This window comes from Aquila chrysaetos, chromosome 6 (genome assembly GCF_900496995.4).
Source record: "Aquila chrysaetos chrysaetos chromosome 6, bAquChr1.4, whole genome shotgun sequence".
In the NCBI taxonomy this organism is placed as follows: Eukaryota; Metazoa; Chordata; class Aves; order Accipitriformes; family Accipitridae; genus Aquila; species Aquila chrysaetos.
In genome coordinates, this window is record NC_044009.1 from 16099201 (window position 1) to 16119734 (window position 20534).

At 36.0% G+C, this 20534-nt stretch overlaps 1 protein-coding gene across 6 annotated transcripts in view; it reads right to left on the reverse strand.

Annotated features, from left to right (window-relative positions):
* Nucleotides 1-20534, reverse strand: part of NCKAP1 (NCK associated protein 1) — a 63014-nt gene that overhangs the window by 10984 nt on the left and 31496 nt on the right. For all 6 annotated transcript variants that reach the window (XM_030017730.2, XM_030017729.2, XM_030017728.2 and 3 more), the window contains 14 exons: nt 20384-20516; nt 18848-18929; nt 18324-18382; nt 17386-17531; nt 16779-16911; nt 14944-15063; nt 14502-14641; nt 13120-13251; nt 10209-10427; nt 9735-9865; nt 9234-9331; nt 5272-5365; nt 4458-4540; nt 3906-3986 (listed from right to left, as the gene is read on the reverse strand). In XM_030017730.2, the coding sequence (XP_029873590.1) occupies nt 3906-3986; nt 4458-4540; nt 5272-5365; nt 9234-9331; nt 9735-9865; nt 10209-10427; nt 13120-13251; nt 14502-14641; nt 14944-15063; nt 16779-16911; nt 17386-17531; nt 18324-18382; nt 18848-18929; nt 20384-20516 (1651 nt within the window). The remainder of the gene's footprint in view (nt 1-3905; nt 3987-4457; nt 4541-5271; nt 5366-9233; nt 9332-9734; nt 9866-10208; nt 10428-13119; nt 13252-14501; nt 14642-14943; nt 15064-16778; nt 16912-17385; nt 17532-18323; nt 18383-18847; nt 18930-20383; nt 20517-20534) is intronic.

Below are 20534 nucleotides of genomic sequence, written 5' to 3' on the forward strand. Positions count from 1 at the left end.
CAGTACTTTGTGTGCTAGGTTATACCTTCTTTTTGTCAAGCCAAACAAAGCTTGTATACTTTTCTACAATACCTCCAAAGCAAACATCCTGACTTCCAATTAGCTGTTTCTACATCTTTCTTCACTGTTCAAAAGAAACTAACAGATTTCATCTACCAGATCTGAAGTATCAGCTAACATCTGCAAATACAGCATTTTTAGACAAAAGCCCAAAGTCACAATCTGGTGAAATATTAGAGTAAGGCAGAAACCTTACAACATTCAAATTTGATACAGATTCAGTATCCAGTCATTCCAAGTGCCAAGAATTAGACTCTAAGAGGCCCTAACACTTGGAGGAACTAAGAGCATCTTGAAATGTATTCCATTTTCCAGTCTATTCCAGGCTGTATCTTTTATTGCCATTAACAAACACTCAACACAGTTCTTCGCTCTCTCCCCAATTTACATTTTGGACTAAGTATCTGAAGTTCAGATGAATCTCTGCAAAAGCAGGTTTATACCAAATACAAAGGACTACAGGAAATGCGAGCAATGGGTCTTAATGCCATTAGCATTTGAGAAGTTTTACACTTTGCCCATAAATTCTCAAATACAGGTGGTCAGCTGCACATAGGGGATATTGTGCAGACTAGCATTTGTGTGCTCCAGCCTGGCTACCCAAGGGCAAGTTCAGATATGAAAAGCATACAAAGTTGTTTCCACAGTGCTACACTGTCAGCAGGACATACGATATTAGCTTGAGTACAGTCCTGGATTAAAAGAATCACTGAGCATCTGGATGGGAGCTGGTTTCCCACAAACTGGTTAAGGAGAAACAGTGGAACAAATGCAAGCCTGTTCCTAAAAGCCTGTATACACATCCCAACAATTTAATATTAAAAATAACCAAATAAAAAAGAAGAACAAACCCCATTTTGCCAGTCACCCCAAATCAAAAGTTTCGGGGATACTAAAATAAAAGTAACATTTCATAACAAGTATTTATTTCAACAGCTTTAAAGCTATTTATGCTTTGCTTGGTAAATTTAGTACATAGGAAATTACTATGTTATTATGTCCTAAATCATGCCCAATCAGGCAATTGTTCCAATCCACTGTACAAAGCCTTGTAAAGATCTGTCTGTTGACATGCCTTCATTTAAGAAAAAACAGTCTCTCTTATTGTCTCAAAAGAAGCCTTTGCTGCCTTCAATTGCACTGCTGTATGTGACAAGGCTGTATGTTAGCAGGTTCATAGCACAGTTCTGGCCCTTCCAACAAGCTGTTTTCAAGACAAAGCTCTGGCAGAGTTCTGGGGTAGCACATGTCAGAGTTCCCAGTATTCCCAGTAGGCACTCTGGAGACAAGACTACACAGGTTTGGCTCCTTCTCCATGGCACAGTCCTCCAACATTATCCAGGCAAGCTACGTACTCTCCAACAGGCCTACATGGCATCACACCACAACACAAGACATGACATGACATCTACAGTTGGTATCATGCGAACACCAGCATCGTGGACTATACCACAGCACTTAGAATTTATTTCAGACATGCTGAACTAGAAAAACACACACACAAAATAGGTATATTTAAGAATCACAGCAGAACTACAGCAGCCCTAGAGAAGGCCAACAGCCAAATATTACGTGAAGCAGAGGCAACTAGGTGGTGATATGTGGCATGAACCAGAGAACAGCATGGCTTTATTTAGCAGTAGATAGCTTTTTTTGCCATCCAATTATTCCAGTGACTGCAAATTACTCCAGTGACTTCCAGAAAAGAAGCAGCAAGTATTATGTTTTCTCGTATCTGCTGACACATGAGTTCAGTGATGTCTTTAAAGATCCACTGAGATGTTTAAAATCATCTGTTATCATCGGCTTAAAAATATCAACGGTAGGATACTGTCTTCAATGATTACTGTTGCAGCTTTTATCCCACCCTATTTTTCAGCACCCCTTTGATACCAGAGAATGCAAGAAGTTTTCTGAAAAGATCAAGCAAAGTAAAAAGTGAACTTCCCTTCTCATCTCTTCTGCATGCTGATTCCTCAAGTTCAATAATGGAACATGATGCTTTGGTGATCAATGATTTTCTCTGTAACTATAGGCAAGGATTTTAGAAGGGCTCTTCTTGAGAAGTGCAAAGGCAGCTTGCATCATGTTGATGTAATTTTTATCATGAGCCAGTCAGTATCCTTGAAGTTAATTTTCCATAGAATTTCCACAAAATTCCTCTATAGTGGTATGAATTTCCATGTTTTCATGGCTGGTCTATCAGCATTGCAAGTTTCAAAGAGTATGTGATTGTATTTTGGAGTGAAATAGCATACCTGTGCAATTTCAGTAACAACATATTCTTCATGCAACCTCTAACTCATTTTCAGACAGACTGCTAAACCGTGTCTTCTGAAATCATGAGGCCCGCCATAATGGATGCTGAACTGTGCTTGTAATGTACTTTTAGAAAGGAGAAGGATGTTTTTTATTTAGTGAATCTTCATACACAACAGAACTTAAGTTTCTTTCCTCAGGAGTAAACTGCAAAATGTAAACTTTAGGTTCAGGAACAACAACATATTCCAGCCCTCAAAAACCATACTTTGCTCAAGAGCAGATATCCTGGTTTCAGCTGGGATAGAGTTAATTTTCTTTCTAGTAGCTGGTATAGTGTTACGTTTTGGGTTCAGTATGAGAAGAATGTTGATAACACACTGATGTTTTCAGTTGTTGCTAAGTAGTGTTTAGACTAAGTCAAGGATTTTTCAGCTTCTCATGCCCAGCCAGCGAGAAGGCTGGAGGGGCACAAGAAGTTGGGAGGGGACATAGCCAGGGCAGCTGACCCCAACTGGCCAAAGGGATAACGTCATGCCCAGTATATAAACTGGGGGAAGCTGGCCTAAGGGGATCGCTGCTCGGGAACTAACTGGGCATTGGTCGGCGGGTGGTGAGCAATTGCACTGTGCATCACTTGTTTTGTGTATTCCAACCCTTTTTATTATTATTGTAATTTTATTATTGATATTGCTATCGTTATTAGTTTCTTCCTTTCTGTTCTATTAAACTGTTCTTATCTCAACCCACAAGTCTTACTTGTTTTTCTCCCTGATTCTCTCCCCCATCCCACTGCAGGGGAGGGGAGGAATGAGCAACTGCATGGTGCTTAGTTACCAGCTGGGGTTAAACCACAACAGCAGATTTCTAAAAATTGTTTCTGTAAAAGTGAATCAATAGTTGGGCAATGTATACACCACTACACATTTTCTGCAAATCAAATTGCCACAACACCATTGCTACAAAAACTTCACAGGCTCCAAGCTACAATAAGAGATTAAAAAAACAGTTAGGCTGCAGCTCTTAATGCATGCGTGTCTAGAAGCCACGTGATGCAGCGACAAGGGTTTTTGGATGGAAACATACTACCATTCAGAAACAAGGTACCTTATTTAAGCTGCTAACTTTTTTTCAAGCATTTCAGACCATGGGTTCACAAGAATTTTCAGTGTAAGGTCAAAATCAGACTTGTAGCTATGACATGCATAGAGCTCCATCCACGTACACAGAGTCCTTGAAACATTCGGTTTTACCAGTTACACTGTTCATGCTATGAAGCAGCTCAGTATTCTTCCCTTTATTGCTTAGTCATGTTTTAACACCTGATAAATTTTATTCTTAATTCTTTCCATGAAAATTCTCAAATGTGATCACAGGCAGATAGAGACTTGTGCTTATTCTATCAGTCGGTTGGTCTTTTTTCCCCAGAACATTAGGAGGCTGCAGATGCACAACTACTTAGCTCTTTGGAAAAAAAGGGTGTTCTTTGTTTCTGGATTTTTCACACTAAGCATGAAAGTCCTGCCCCTTACATAGTTTCAGTAAGCTCCAAAAATGACTCCATCACCCTTCAGGCCAAACATTACCTTCATGTCAGTCTCTCTTGGAATGTGATCTTTAAAGTCCTCGATGGAACTTACAAGGAAAGGAATGTGGTAGGATAAGACCTAAGAGACACAAACACATACAAAATGAGAAAAAATACTTCCGATGTTAATGATCAGTTAGACACTACCGTTATTTTACTGGACTTACTAATTTTTTTTAAATGAGTTTTCATTTTATGTATATGAATTTATAGATTTAAGACACTAAAGCCTAATAAATGCAAAATTAAGCTGTTTGCAAACAAAGTTAAAGTTTTTAAAATGTACTAAACACAGAAGACATTGAGAAACATGCTCAAACTAAAACCTGTATGTTTTAATGTAACATTTCTCTGAACAGTGCTCAAAAAGCAGATTTCCCCACCCCCAACTTGCAATTCAAAGTTCAGTTATGACCGAGTATTGCCATTTTACCCACATGCCAACCTTTTAAGAGGTAGCACTCCTAAATAGTGAAGCTTCAAATACCCTGTCATTCCATTAAATGAAATAAAATGAAAATTATTCAGAACATATTCAGTTATTTCTTACATCTCTAAGTGCTTCCTGTGCCAAGGACCGAAAAGACAAGATAACACCAATAATCGTCATTCTCTTCAAAACACTGTCAACAGCTGAAGAGAAATGAGAACAACAGTGAACAAGAACCTGTTGATGTTTACAAGCTCAATTCTTCAAAAAAGAGAAAGAAGACATTTAACAAAATACTGAAAAACACAAGGTACTGAAACAATGGCATTCGTTAAAAGAGCCAAAATAAACAGTACTTAAGCAGGTTTTTATAACTGAGTTGACAATGGGATTTTCAGTGCAAGACTACCCTGTTAACCACTTCATGGAATGAACCACAGCTGACAATACTGGATGCTATCACTAGTTCTGTGTTTTCTTGAGGCCAAAAATGTCTCTTTATAATAATTTTTTTCTGTTAAAAATAATGACTTATGTTAATTACATGTAAAAATCCTTCCAAAGAATGCAATAATTTACACTGTGATGGAATCAAATCAGAAACATGTGCCAAAAAAGCCTGTGTTTTGTATTCTACAGCTATACACCCGGTTTGCAGATTACTGCTGTTACTATGTGTTATCATCCGTGAAGAGATGCTCAAAGCTCATTGCTACTATAGTGCCCGTGCACTAAATTAACACTGAAATCTCATTTTGTCTGTACATGAGAAGACTGGAAAATTTTGAAAAGATGCATCAGTTTATACGAGCTCACATAGATTTTGCTGCTTCTGTGTACTTAATACAGAGAAATTATTTTTTCCTCATTTTCTTTACAAAGACAAAGATAAAACCCAATTCTTATCTTTAGTAGGACCTTGCTAGTTACCCACATGACAATCTTTTGAAGAGTGCTGCCATCTGGTCTGGCTTGTCGAAGCTGGTCCTCATTTGTGTTAGAACTTCAACATTCTCCACCACAAGTTTCTAAAATGAACCAACGATTCAGGTCAGCTATAGATTTCAGTATGTTAACAGGATAAATGCATGGTTTAGGTTATTTCAGTCTGGCAGAGAGGCAACTACACTCATGGAATACAGATGTACCCACTGTGTTCTTAATGGGACTATAATATCAGTATTATCGTCAGGCACTACTCTACACAAAAGCAAGCTCTGAATCAAAAAGCAGAGGATTAGGTACCCCTTGGAACATAGTTTTTATATTCAACAATTTGTACCACTTCTTAAAACAAGGGAATGAAACTCAGTAAAACCAGACAATATCTCCTCATGGTATTCAGCTTTTTATAAGAAGATTATACATATATCAATAAAAATGCAGATTCACAAAGTAATCCATTCTTTTGGGTTGCTCCTTTCACTAGTTATGCTGTAAGGATTAGAAATTTAATGTTAGTAAAATTGAAAAATGGAATGAAGAGTGCCAGAGTCAGATTGTTAAATCTTGGTGCAGTTTACTTGAAATTTTCTTCCATTATAATATAAAATAAAAATAGACGCATTCATTCAAGCCCCGACACCTCAGCCTGAAACAGTTAAACTCAAGCACAGTATTTTTCACATCAGTTTAACCAAAAGAAAAGAAAATGTGTGTCTGTTTCTAATTTGTAACAGCTCTCATACACGCAACATGTAGTATTAGGGTAAATGTAATAACTTTCCTGAAATCATTCTCCAAATATGTATCAGATTTAAATTTAAATTACAGAGACTGCATAATCACATCCATAAAATGTCAGATCCAAAAAGGGTTTCTTGGTAGCTGAGGAACTTATGTTGTGCCAAGTAGTATTTTTAAACTGTCTTCAAGCAAGAAATAGGTACTTTATTCTTACAAAAAAAATTTTTGCAGTTTGAATGCCAAGTACCCTATTTCACAAATGGAAAATATGATTATCTCTTTAGGTAGAGGACAACCAGTGGCTAAGAAAATTTAGCTATCTTGTGTGCTTCTGAACATTAAATGAAGAAAGTGTTCCCCTTCTTTAAAGGCCACTTAACTTAGTGCTTTGCATACTAAACAGTATCAGGGTAGAAAAGAACTGAAAGACGGAGGAAGAAAACAAGATATTCTGGATTGGGGGTCATCTTCCAAAGTGATTATTAATAGTTTTATTTTTCAAGTGGATGCATTCCAATCCATCTTAATTACCAGGCAGCACAAACAAAAGGAGCAATGAGGGGGGAGCAGGAAAAACTACTATTCATCAAACACGTAGGGCACTATAAGCCTGGTACATAATTTAAGATATATCATATAAAATCTAAGAACAGACATACCTGCAGGAACCTACTGCTAAGGATCCAAGAACATTTGACCTTTGATAGTTCTGCTAACTGCTTTAATAGTTTTATTTTACTTCGCTTCAACCCACACCGAAAACAGGGCAAAACATAGCGAATGGCAAGCAGGGAAATTAAATTTCAGCGTAAGTACTCCTGTGACCACCGGAGGAGAGAAAACCAGCACCACTTAAAACTATAATGCTCCTATGAAATAAATGGTGGTCTGAGTTCACTCCCACCTCCTAGTCAAGTAGCCTGTGCAAAGCAGATCTGTCCAACAGCTTAGACCTCTCAGATTCAGTTACATTGTGTCATGGTCATGCTATTTCCATAAGTCTATCCATAATCCACCCGTCTTCCCACTTTCATTCTTCTTATCTTCAGTGAGAAGCAAGGAAAGAAATAAGCTATACAAGATGTAGCAAACTAACCACCTCCAAGAATGTGTGCACATGTGCACACACATAGACACACAAGATGTACTTCTATGCTGAAAGCCAAAACAAGACTGGTTTGAAAGATGGGCAATTTTAAACCAGCCACTGTATCAGAACTTGGCAGATGTGTGACATTTTAATTTAAATCCCTCAAAGCTCTCCAGAATGCAAGATTGAAGGCAATAGCCCACGCACATTGTTCTTGAGTCAAGCTTTCAGCTTTACAAAAAATAACCAGCATATTAGTTTAAGATTTAAAAGGAACAGGCTGGAATACAGTTCAAATAGTTACTTAAATGAGGCAAGCTTCCCCTCCTCACCCCAGTCTTAAACTTCAGATATAAACCCAACACCTGGTCCCACTGCGGGAAGCAAAGCAAGCATGTTGAACCTTACTCTTAATAAATTCCCCATTCTATCCCCTTGTTGCTTCCTTCGCCCAAACACAGATGTTTCTCAGTGCTCTCTTGCTAAGCCAACTGCATCTCAGCCAAAGAGATGAACATTTTATTACTTTATTTTTTTCCTCCAAATATGTGGTCATGTGCGTGTGGATCTACATTATGTTCTGCTTATCCTTAGCAGCACCAGAAAACAAGTCTCAGAAAAGTTGCTTTTAAAAATAAATACACAGAGCTACAATATCAATCGTGCTGATTTTGAGGAAGTATGACAACTCCACAGTAAGTGGACAAACACAAGTGCAGCAAACAACTGCCTAATGGCTTTGTGTTCTACTTGAAACGTGACAGATGTTACTTTGTCCATAGCCGGGAGTTACAGAATTTAACCTTAAAATCATAGCGTTCTCACCTGGAAAGTCTCATCCTAAAACTCAAAAATTGGAATGGGCATAAGGTATCAATTACCCTGTCTGGCTGGTCACTCAGGTCAAGGTTGCTGCACTCTCTTGCGGCAGCTTGGAAAGCATGAACAGCCCCTCTCCTTAATCTGTGACGTTGAATAAAAGGCTTCAAATCTTTTAGGGCATCATACACCCTAGCAACTCAGCAGCACTGAAATTCACAATGTTTACAGAGAGAACAAGTTCTTTGAAACTGTAACATAGGATATATTAAAAACACACACTTTTAAAGGCCTGGTATGCTAGTAACAGTAAAATGTTGAAAAAAATGCAAGTTCCTTAGATCTCTTAAGTATTCATGTGCATTTTTAAAAACATAGCATGCATGAATAGTTACAAAAAACTCTTTATTGTAATTTGTGGTTAAATAAACTGAAAACAATGAGACGTAATAACAACTTGGAATTAAATTTGGAAATGACACTAAAAGAGTAAGTCTCATAAAAAGCAAATATATGCCAATTAGTGACATTTTAACAGTATGACTATCCCGGGAAGGTAGTACACGTTATTAAATTTATTAAAACCTCTTTCCAGAAAATCACATAGGCACCAAATGCTTCCGCTGTCATTGTTCGTTGTTTTGAATATACATGCAACTAGCTTCCTTGACATGCCCATACTTCCAATTTTTTTTCATGGCACCAACTTTATCATTTGTTTGTATTGCTGTATGTTATCAGGTTTATTTATCAGAATACAGACATTTATAATAAATGGATACTGTTCAGCCTCAGGGAAAGACACATCTAAAAATGAGCAAAACTAACAAAGTAAGAAGAACTGATTCTCCCATCCATGTAAACTGAATAATACATGCTAACACACATGGCAAAGAAAGTAAGTCCTTAGAGATGACTAAGTTATATTTGAGATTTTCATGCTGAGTTTTGAGAGTCAACAGACTTGGGTAAGTGCTTCACAAGCACCTGGAGATCTTGAAAAACATTTCTCCTCCCATTGATGCCAAAGAGAGACTTATCTCCTAACTTAGGGTATCTAACATAGAAATCAACAGAGCCTGCATGAAGTCCTGCCCATTCAGCTGTTGAAGAATGTGGGATACAAACATACTACATGTGCAAACGTACTCCAAAATAAGAGTAAGATTCACAGCTTCATCAGTTTGTTTGATGCAGTCATTTCAAAAAAATGGCATGCAGAAGCATAGCTGTTAAATATCCTAAAGGAAGCTTAAACAGAAAACTACCCGCCTTCCCACCCACTGGTTTCCCAAGGTTACCTTAAGCTCAGCAACCTGTGAAGAAATGTGCCACATCAGACTTTCACTTAGGAACTTCATGCCATATGGTCCCAGAAGTTCAGAAAGGGCTCTCATTTCTGAGAAATAAAACAAACTGTTCTACTTCAAACATTCCTTCTTCAGTTATTTGATGCCCATCATGTATCTAGCAATAGTGTTTTAATTGCAAAAATATTTTACCACAAAGTAGAATTTTAGATACAAGAACTTGTATCGTAATAGAACTGAAGCAGCAGTCACCGATACATCATATGCCTACCTCTGTAGCTTAAATGCAACAACTCTACTTTGACGAAAACCAGAAAAAGCGAGCTCTCTCAAGACATAGAGGCAGCACAAATAAAAAGTTCTTAAAATACTACTGAAGGTCAACAAATGCTGTTTATAATAGAATGCTCTAAGAGTTTATGTTATTCCAATTACTCAAGCATACACAGTAAGCATCTGTCACAAATATTCAGTAGAAATATCAAAGTTTACCTGATATGTCAGAGTATTCCTCAGCATTAAATGTCAATTCATTTTCTGTAGGCAAATTCACAAATGCCTTCATGGCTGGAAAATAGGCTATGTGACCATTGCTGACTTGCCGTAGCAAAGTTTCCAAATACCTTATCAGAAAGGGAAAAAGTTTTAGATGAAAAAACACATGTTCACAGATAATCCATACAGATGAAGTATACTTGCATAACAAGGGACAGCAAAGCCTATACACTGAAGTTTTACTTTCATTGTTCAACCGATATCTGTATCTTACTCTACACCTCTCCCCTATAAAAAGTGAATTTCACAACAGGCAAACCTTAAAGTGCTTTTAACAGGTATTTAACAAGTAAACTTGTGAAGTCAGAAACTTAAGAAAATTTCAAACCACTCCACTTATCCAATTCCAGATTTTTCATTAAATCAAAACAATATAAACAACTTTTAACAAGTGTTCATGTAATTACTTACCAATTTGTGTACAGACTGGTAATAGTTGGTTCACCATGACTATCTAAATGCTGGGTTTGCTGAAGCAGAACATTGTTAAATACTCGTGTAATGTCGATCTGTACATAATTTTCTATTGACTGGAGGACTGTCATATAGGCTCTTACGCTGGTTAACAGCTCTGAAGGCTTTGCAATCTCTTGTGTTGCTTGATTATACATAGTCATTCCAACAATTGACCTTTTAGAAACAAAAAAATTTGAAACAAATAAATTACATTTATTAGTAAAATTAAACAAAGATGCAGCTATAAAAATTATTTTATATTCAAAGCTTTTATCTGAATACTTCTCCAATCTGCAAGTATAAAACTCTAATCAATGCACATACTACACCAGCACTTTTGAAAATAGTTCTAGATGCCTAAGACAACTGTATTTGTGGTTCCAGCAAAAATTTCATGAGACTGTAAGAATACTCACCACACATTTTTAAAATAAAGCTTTTTTTTCCACCTATATATATAGGCAATCTACAATGTGGAAGACTTGTATTACAACTACTTTGGTAAATGAAGTAACATTAAAGTATTTTAAAACGCAAAACTTCTGGGAAATGCAAGAGCAATGATGTATTAAAATGTTCAAAGCATATTAACTAAGGCAAAAATTCTTTAACCAAAGTTGCTGTCATAGTTTTAGTTTTAAATATCTAAAAAAATCATATAGCCATAACTAAGTAAGAAATGAAAATATTCAAAGCAAAACTTCTATCTTGTGTTGCTTTGCGTAAGTATTTAAAGGCATGTCTGATTATCTTGTGATATTAACTATGCCTACTGTATGAGTGCATAAATTTTGTAACACACAGACCCTACCATTTAATCTCTCTTCTTTCTGCCTCAGCTCATGCAGTATTAAAAAAAATGTGTTATCTTGAAAGATCTTGTCTCTTTTGCAGTACAGATAGCTTTCCTAGAGCATACTTTTTTTTTAAATTACATTTTAAGTGTATTAGAGTAAAAAAAATCTGAAAATTAGATTTTCAAGAAAGTTATCAGAAGCACTGCTTTCAATAGCTAATGCCTCAGCAATTACCTTGTAAGTACATAAAAAGAAGTATTTTTATATCATTTGGTCAGGAAGCTTCAGTTATATTTGTATACATGATTTTTAAAATTCTGGTATATGTTAAGTAAATAAATAGGAATCTTATTAATGAAAAACAAATCCCCCTTTAGTGGACACGGTGATTTCTATCTCTAATCAAAAAGGCAAGAAATTGCAGGACATACTTTGATTTGTTCAAATTTTCACTATAAATAAAACCAGGCTTCTAGTAATGGATGTCCTATACATCAGGCTAGCTTTCAAGCTGGATCACAACTGCACAAAGGACTGAATATTCCCTTTTAACATCAATGGACATGGACTTTACTCAGTATCTCACTGAAACTAGGCCCTCAAGCAAACTGTATCAAGGGATCCTTAAAGCAATCAAAGTCGTCTTAGTAAACAAATACTTGTAGTAGTATTCATTTTAGGCTTATAATGGTCTCAGACTTTCAGAGCTAAGCTTTTGAGTGGTATGTACTTTTCAAAGGCAGAACAAAAAAAAAAAAAGAAATAAAAAAATTGGTAGATTACAACCTTCATCAGAGGTGAATGGGATGAGTTGTTCTGGAGGAAAACCCCAGCTTATTTAAGTAACATTTCTGTTGTTGCTTGGAAATGTGTAAATAAGTCTATTTTCACAAGTGTACTTCTGAGGCAGTCTCTCTTTTGTTTTAAAATCAATTCAAAATTGGTATTATTACAAGATGAAGTGGCATAATAATAAGCTCTAGTCCAATCTTACATGAAACAGAGCAAGTTAAAACAGTAAACAAAAAACCTCCTAACACTGAAACTCTAACACTTTATTTAAAGGTAAAATGCAAGCCACTGGAAGAAATGCCACTTAAATATCTGAAAAATAATTATAAATTGAACATTTATTCTGTTTGGCAAAGAAGTCTCATTTCTTTCATGAGGCAAGAAAAAGGAAAGCAATCTCTGAAAGTCATCTGCCTGTGGCTTCAGCCACAAGCCACCCTCCCCACCCCCCTCCCCCCAAAATTAAAACAATAAGCACAAATGACCAACACTGGTCTAAGTTAATAAACCTGAAGATCACAGCTGACTTCTTATGAAGTTGTGAAGTTATCCTCACTTTTATGCCACTTTGTCTTACGTGAAAGATGGAGTGCTCTAGTGACCTAATATTACATCTTGATGATTAAAACTTATTAAGTCTTTATACCTTGCTTGAAATACATAGCTAGTAATCCTTGGCATAAAATACAACTAGGATAGCTGGCTGTTTTAATATGAAGTCCTCTCCAGAAGTTGCCATTTGCCTATTTCTGTAAATAACGATGAGAAGATCAAGGTAAGAACAGACAGGAATATCAAGTGGCAACACTTGTTATTTTAAGAAAAAAAAAAAAAAAAAAAAGGTAATTAAATTATCTTCTCAGTTGGCTTTGTCAGGTCTTGAGTTCTGATTTTTAGATTTCCTTTCAGCAAGCCAGCAAACTCCAACACTTGAAACAATCCAGCACTGTGCAAAAGAATGGTGGGAAGAGAGTCTTTATAAATACCTAAAAATAGGCATCACCAACTCCTACAAAATACAGAGGACTAGGAATGCAGGATCAGGCTGTTAAATAGGTGATATGCATTTCAATATATTTTGTTTTAACATACGAACTAACAGTTGTGTATGTCTGCACATAGAACTTAATTGTTATTTTAGTTGGAATTTGACTTAAGAGTTTTGCAATGAACTTTTAAAAACCAGCTTTATGTAGTAAGTGTACAATATTTCCAACATCAAATCAGCAAAGACTTATCTTGTATATGAATACTTCTAACTTTACAATATTTCTTACTTGGTAAAGCGGATTTCCAGGTGAGACGTTAAATATTCTCTTGGGGTAAATGTGTGCTCCCAAACCACCATGTTCGGTACATAGTTGATTGAGAAGCAGAGCTCAGAAAGTGCAGTGTGCAGTTTGTCCAGGCTTTAAGAACAAACAACAAGAAATTAAGAAAAAAAAATTAATGTAACATAAGTATGCATTATCATGAAAAACACATGCTGGATGGAAGATGCCTCAAGAGTGGGTACAGCTCTAACTCTTCGTTTCATTACCTTTTTCTGCTTTGAAACACTTTTCTATCTTATTTAAAAAACAGTATTCTGGGTAAGAACACATCCTACAAGACCATGCTGCTCTGCACCACACACAGTGATGTGAGATATATGTGTATTTATATATATGTATTTTCATATATATATATATGTATATATATATATAACACGTGTATTTTTCCCTCAAAAAGAACAGTCTGTTAAGGTGGTTTTTTTCCTAATTGAACTAAGCAATCCAAGTAATGTTTGCTACTAGCCAGTACTAAAAACCTAAAAATATTGGGAGAGGGAATCTTAAGCTACAAGCAAGTTCTTTTCCCTCAACTTCTCCAATCTTTGCAGTTCTCTGATGTTTGGTTGTTGCAACTGTAGCAAAACCACTTCCCCTTCAGCAGTGTGTGTGTTTGGGCACTCCCAGCCACAACACTAAACATTTATTGTTTCCTTTTCTTAGCTTCCTTCTTCTTCATACTTTTATCACTATCATCTTTGTCCTCTGATCTCTCCTAACAATTATCTTCTACCTTTTCCTCCCCTATCATCTCTTACACCCCAAACTGTATTTATTAGTATTTCCTCTTATCTCTTTCAGGTGGCTTTTTTGGTTTTGTTATTGATTTGCTGGTGTTTTCAATTTTTCTGTAGCCACTAACAATGAAACCCTCCTCAGCTGGTACAGACACTGGAGCCTCAACTCCATCCCAGCAGCTGAAGGCAGCAAACAGCCTTTCAGCAGCAAGAACTTCCAGCCCAGCCTGTACTTTACCCAGTTAACAGTGTTAAAGCAAGGCAGAATTGAAGATGCCATCCACTCCTTGGACTCCCACAACAATTAGTATGACTATACAGGAAACCTAGCTACAGCACAGGGATCCTTTCTGCTCAGGAAAGGAAACAGCCAAGAGGATAAATTCAAGAGATACACATTCTTATTGCTCTGTGTAACAGAATTCAGTCTCTATACAAGCTACAGAAGCATCATATGCTCACAAACTACAAAGTTGTCCTATTTACAGTCAATTAAACTTACTCAAATAAATGAAGCAAGAAGCATTCAATATGTAAAGCATACATTTTGACTTGGGATTCAAGGTGAAAGGAACAGAAGAGGCGGCTTACTTTGTCACAACCAATCTGTTTTTCCTCATGCTTTCTACTCCTGGTTTCTCCCTTTCAGGTTCTCCTTTCTTTCCAGTCTGTTTTTTTGACTTCTTGTTCACTGCTTGACTGATGGTTTTGGCACAATGCTTTGGCAGCAACTAGTAAAGGAAAAGAAATAGCCCCTCCAAATCAAAATCTAACTTTTTTAGCAGCCATGAGATACAAAATAAGCTTATGGTGCAGGTGGACACTTCATCACACAAGTAACACATTCTTCCTTTGACTATTAACTACACAATTCTACTATGGAAAAGTCTTCCTCAAATCACTGTCCATTTTATAAACACAAAACTTCCCCAACAGAAAAAAAAAGTGAACAGGAAATAGAACCATAAAAATTCAGAAAGTTGAACAGAGAAAAATCTCACAGGAGAATTAAAATAGACACAACCACACTCACCTGATCACTCAGAGTACATTGTTCTGTACAAATGTCTGTGATGAGATTTCGAGCTTGCTTAGCCATTTCATCCAAGAACATGTTACACAAGGAAAGACTACGATCTCCAATATGATGTCGCTGTTAAAGAAGAAAAAAAGGAAGTCTGATTTTCAGTTTCCCATTAGTCCTACAATTTTTATACAAGACACGCTGTACTGCAGATAGCGGTTCACTGAATTATGTAACTAGAGTATGAGAAATAATAAATCAATTAGTTCTCAACAATATGAGTGCCGGGATTTTTTTTTTTTTTTTTTTTTTTGGAAGCAACTTGAACCATGAAATTTTCAAAGTCACCAACATGGCATATTATCATTAAAAATATTTTGCTTACTATATTTTGCAAAACATTTTCTGTAAAAGGAGGCAAAATAGATTTTAAAAACTAGGTTTTCATGTTTAATCTTTAACGTGTACAATACTCAAGGTTTCTGTGAATCTCTTCATTAATATGTACCACTACTAAAACTAGGAGAAAAAGAGCATGCAACTCAAGCTTAGAGAAAGCACAGTGTCCTTCCTACCACTGAAGAAGTCAGTAATGAAGCCCTGCTCCATTAATTTCTGGATGCAGTTCCTTTGTCACCAGATCTGCACAAGCATAGCCTCTGTCTCACTGAAATCCTTCTTTCACCACTATTTACTTTCTAACAGCCACACTACCACACATTGTACACAGTACAGCAAAGATTATTTTTCCAAAATGGTAACAGTTACCAAGTCATACAATTCAGATATTGAATTCAAAGTTCTGCTGGCTGTAGCAAAATGTGCTTGCTGCAGCTGAATTCACACTAACTAGTGTACAGTGGACTTTGGCTACTGATTCCTTACTGTTACTATAATTGCTCTGAAAGACATCTCTTGTGCTGAAGGAAAGCTTTCCTGGAAACTTTTTAGTGGTTGTCTAGTATAAATTGAGTTTGCAGCTGTTTAAAGCAAAGTATACAGGGAAAATAATGACACAGACATATATTGAGATGAAGTTTAGCAGAAGATGATTTAGTGTTTAAATAAGAAAAACCCATATCATGCATATTACAATAGATCTTATTAATCTAATTGTTTCAGATGAGCACTGTTAAGAATAAAAACACACTTTCATGAGCACTACACAAAATTGGCCAAGTTAACCCCCAGAGTAATTCCAAAGTCAATGGACATACAGGAAATGTACTAAAGGATCTATTTCATTACAACAAAAATAGGAAGAATTTCCTCAGAATCAAAGGGTCCATTTCTTTAAGCAACACTCCGCATTTTTTCATTTCTAATTCTAACCAAAGAGGGCTTGCATTACCCAGCTCTTACCGAAACAAATGCTTGCATTATACTGTGTATCACTTAGGATTTTTTTTTTTTTAAATCTTACTGAAGAAAAACTATTTCTAACAAGCCATACAGAACTCCCAACTTCATATTTCCTTCTCCTAACTATGAGTTTATAAACCATTTGAAAGAAAACCTGTTGCTTCTGAGTTTTAATAGGCGTATGGGATTTATTAGCATCTAAGCCTGAATGACCCCAGAAAAGTCATCTAACCTTTGTAGCTTAGTTTAATCACTCTTTAAAGCAAAGATAATAATGCTTACTCACTTCAGAAAAGGATTTTGAGATCTATGGGTGAAGAATCACATAAGAAAGTATCTACTTGCTCTACATCCCTTTTTACCACTCTCCTCCCTCAAATCTTATATTGCCATAACAAACACCTTCTTGCAGTGTTCAGCTCTAGTCCTCTCTACTTTAAATGAGAGATGAAAATAACTAAGACAATATATTTAAAAATTACCTCTTCTGGGCATAGTTCATGGGTACAGCTCATAAAATGAGTACAAAGCAGTGGGAATGCAATTGAGTATCTTGATTGAGAGGGAAGCTCCAAACACTGCTGAAACATCTTCTCAAAAGCACGACTATAAAAACTGATCAGAAATAGACATTTAAATGGCATACATAATTTTGCTGCAAATAAAATCTACGTCACACAAATCAAACATGCTATTAGTGTCAGATTTGAAGTTATAACTTATACCAAAACTGCATCATGCTTTCAAAGAAGTTTGTTTTCTGCATTGACTTATGCATTTTATTTGCACCTATTATTATATTTTTATTCTGATGTTTGCCACATGGTTACTGCAAAAACTTGCACCTTCTGCAAAAAAGTATTAAGAATCTGCAAATGACCCCAGATCAATTATGTGACTGCTTCAAGAATCTCTTTGACAGATCTTCAGAAATACCTTTATCAAACTAATTCTAATGGAAACCAGAAATTCTAGTTGATTCTCCCACTGGCCTATCTTGCTACAAAGTTTGCTATTTAAAAATTACACTTGCAAGGACAAACCAAACACTAAATAATAAAAGGTTCTACAGTCAGGTTAGTAACATACCAAAATATAGAAAGATCTGAGGTTTCAACCAACATCTCCACCAAAGAATCTACCATTTTTGTATGGAAAATGATTGTGTTCATCATTTTTCCTAGTTCTCTATGGTCTGCAAGACTAAGCGAGGCTTTAGAAACACTGGTGTAGGCCTGGAAAGACACAAGAAAAATTTTATATCTACAGCTGATTTTTTTGCAAATTCCATTGCTACTGCCCAATACAAATGTTAAATACTGGTTATGCTATGCATAGGACACCTGTGTACTTAAAGACCATGGACAGACTATTTTATCTTTCCCCTGTAGCTTAAGAACAGCAAACTGCCTTTCAATGAAGTCTCCAAATGTCATTTGAATACGACACCAATTCACAGATAAATTGTAGAACAAATGTACTGACAAAACACAAACATGCACTTGTGAGCCCCCACTTTAACAATCACGTTTTGGAAAGAAAGAAAAAGAATGTGTGTTCTGAAAACATTAAAATAACATGTCTATCTAGTCTTGAGATAATTGATTTACAGTCTAAACAGTACTCCCCCCTTTATTAAGTGAATTGACGATACTGTAATTGCAATGCACAGGAATGATCTCCCTGAACATTATTTTCTCACTGAACAGTCTCTACCTTCCCTCGGCTGGGCAGGCTGAATCAGACTCCATACAGTGTACAGCTGCCAACAAAGTGCTCATCCTCAACACATTCTATTTCTGAACAGTTATAAACACCCCAAAGAATGATTTGCAAAAAGTATGCAATGCGGACACCATTACAACAAAATGTAGCAAATTATCTGCTTAAGTATTTGTCTGATTTTAAAAGAGTAGGTTATTCTTAGATAGCCTGTCATCCACTTGCAGTGTGAGAGTAATCTAGAAGAGCAGTAATTTATTAAACATTTTAGTTTTAAGTTAGGAAAGCGTCACACAAAGTCTTACCTGCAATCTAAACCAATCTAATCTCATTCCCCTGAAGTCAAATACCTCTCCATCTTCAACTGCATCAGGGAAAAATACAGAACATAAAACCTTCAGGAAAACAACTACAAATTCAGATATACTATATCAGACCTTCTAAAAAACCCCAAAATACTCAAAAAATTCCATGGGTACTGAAAGTCATGCTTTTACCTAAGAATTTCAATCCAGCACAGCCACGCTAATAGGAATTAAAATATATAGATGAAAACATATGTAACATGCTTTCTAAATTAAAAGGTAGGATTACTTCCCAATAGCATTCTTTGAAGGCTCTATCTGTATAGAGCTGCCCCAGAAAAGGGACACACAACAGGAAGCAGATACCATAACGAAAGAGAAACAAGGCAACAAATTCAGTTTATGCAAGTTATCTGCTTCTACTGATGACATGAAACAAAAAGTGATGAAGGCTTTCCAGAGGAATCCGCCATTCTGTTACCATTTAAGTTAAGTTCTGTTCTGTTAAGTTCATTCAAACTTACCTTGTTTCACGCTTAGCGAAGTCATTGTGTTTACAAAAGACGACATGATGATTGATTCATCCTCTGGGCACACTGAAAGATTCTAAATAAATATTGTTGCTATTACTATTATTTTAAACTTGGTTTATGAAGCAATGTCAATACCCATACCCAATTTATCAGCTACACTCTGAAATGTGCACAACTTTACACAAGGTAACTTATAGTGCTATTTAACAGCTTTCACTTTTTAATTCTGTGGTTGACGACAAATACCTAGAAAAGCGTGCTTCCAAATCAAAATCTGCTCAAAATGGGAAAATCTGTCAGCAAACGTGCTCACCCATTTTCAGGCTGTAGTCATTTACAAAATGGACACCAAACATTTTTCTGACCTCTACAGGCACCTGATCTGTCTGCAAAGAAAATTTAGCCATGGCAGGATATAATGGAGCCCACACCAGCATCACTTCGCTTCCCACAAAAGCTTTTTTTTACTAACATTGACTTCAATTATTGATACCACCTGAAAGATGGGCTATCAAGCTTTCAAATTTTACAAAATGCAACAGTTCATGAAAAAGCAGTTTCAACAACTAAGACCATATTTCTATTAAAGAATACAATACAAATGTTTCTCATAAGGCCAGCTATGACTGACATTTTAACCTAAAGGCTGAAAAAAATCCAAATTATCACTCAATCATGTGTCTAGTCTTGTACTTGATACCTGTTATGAATTAATTACAACTAAAATTCAAGCCAATATTTTTTTTCCTCATTTCAGTTTGATCCTAAGGATTATCCTATCTAAACACAGAACACATGTGCCACTTGTACAGCATTTAGAAGTCATCCACTAAATCTAGGAAATAATTTCCCAGGAATTGATGACAAATGTCTAAATTATTTAATTTTGTCACTCCAAAAAAAATCATGTAAGTATATAGAGTTATAAGCAAAAAAGCCCCAAATACAGTTATTTTGGTATTGAAAGTAAACCCAAGCATTCAGTTACATCTAGTAATTTAAACAGTTATATAAAACTGGCATTTAAACTGTTTAAATAGTTCGCTTAAATAAACAGCAGAGTACGTAAGTCCCACCTCCTGGTAACTGATGTAATGCTTGAAGTGTGAAATTAATTTTTGAACACGACAAAAAAGTTTATAGTACAAACTTGTCAAGGTTGAGTAGCTGACCTACTCACAAAATTTGGGCTCCATCTAGTGGTCACGAGGGAATAAAACCAAAACAGTTCATAAAGCCTATCATTTCTTTGTCGGGCTAAATAAGAAAAAGTTTCTACAACGCTCCTTCAGTGGTAGTACCTATTTCATTGTCTCTAAACATTACATTGCTTAATAACATTTAAGTGTTCATATAGCAATCAAAAGTAGATTTCTAAATCCCAGAAATAAACAGTAAATTAATTTGCCTTCTTCCATAATGTTCATCAAAATCCACAAACTAGGATGCGTTTCACAAAGTCATTTTGGACAAAAAGCCCTTTTTAAAGTTTGCAGTTGAGAACCCAAAACCACAGTCTTGCCATACCTGAACAAGCTCATTTAAGACCACTGCATCAAAGCCAGAGAGATACTGTACATAGTATCTCTGCATCACTGGTCCATATTTTCGCACATGTGCTCTGAGCTCCTCCATGTAGAATATTAGCTCAGCTATGTGTCTAGGCAAGAAGAGAAGG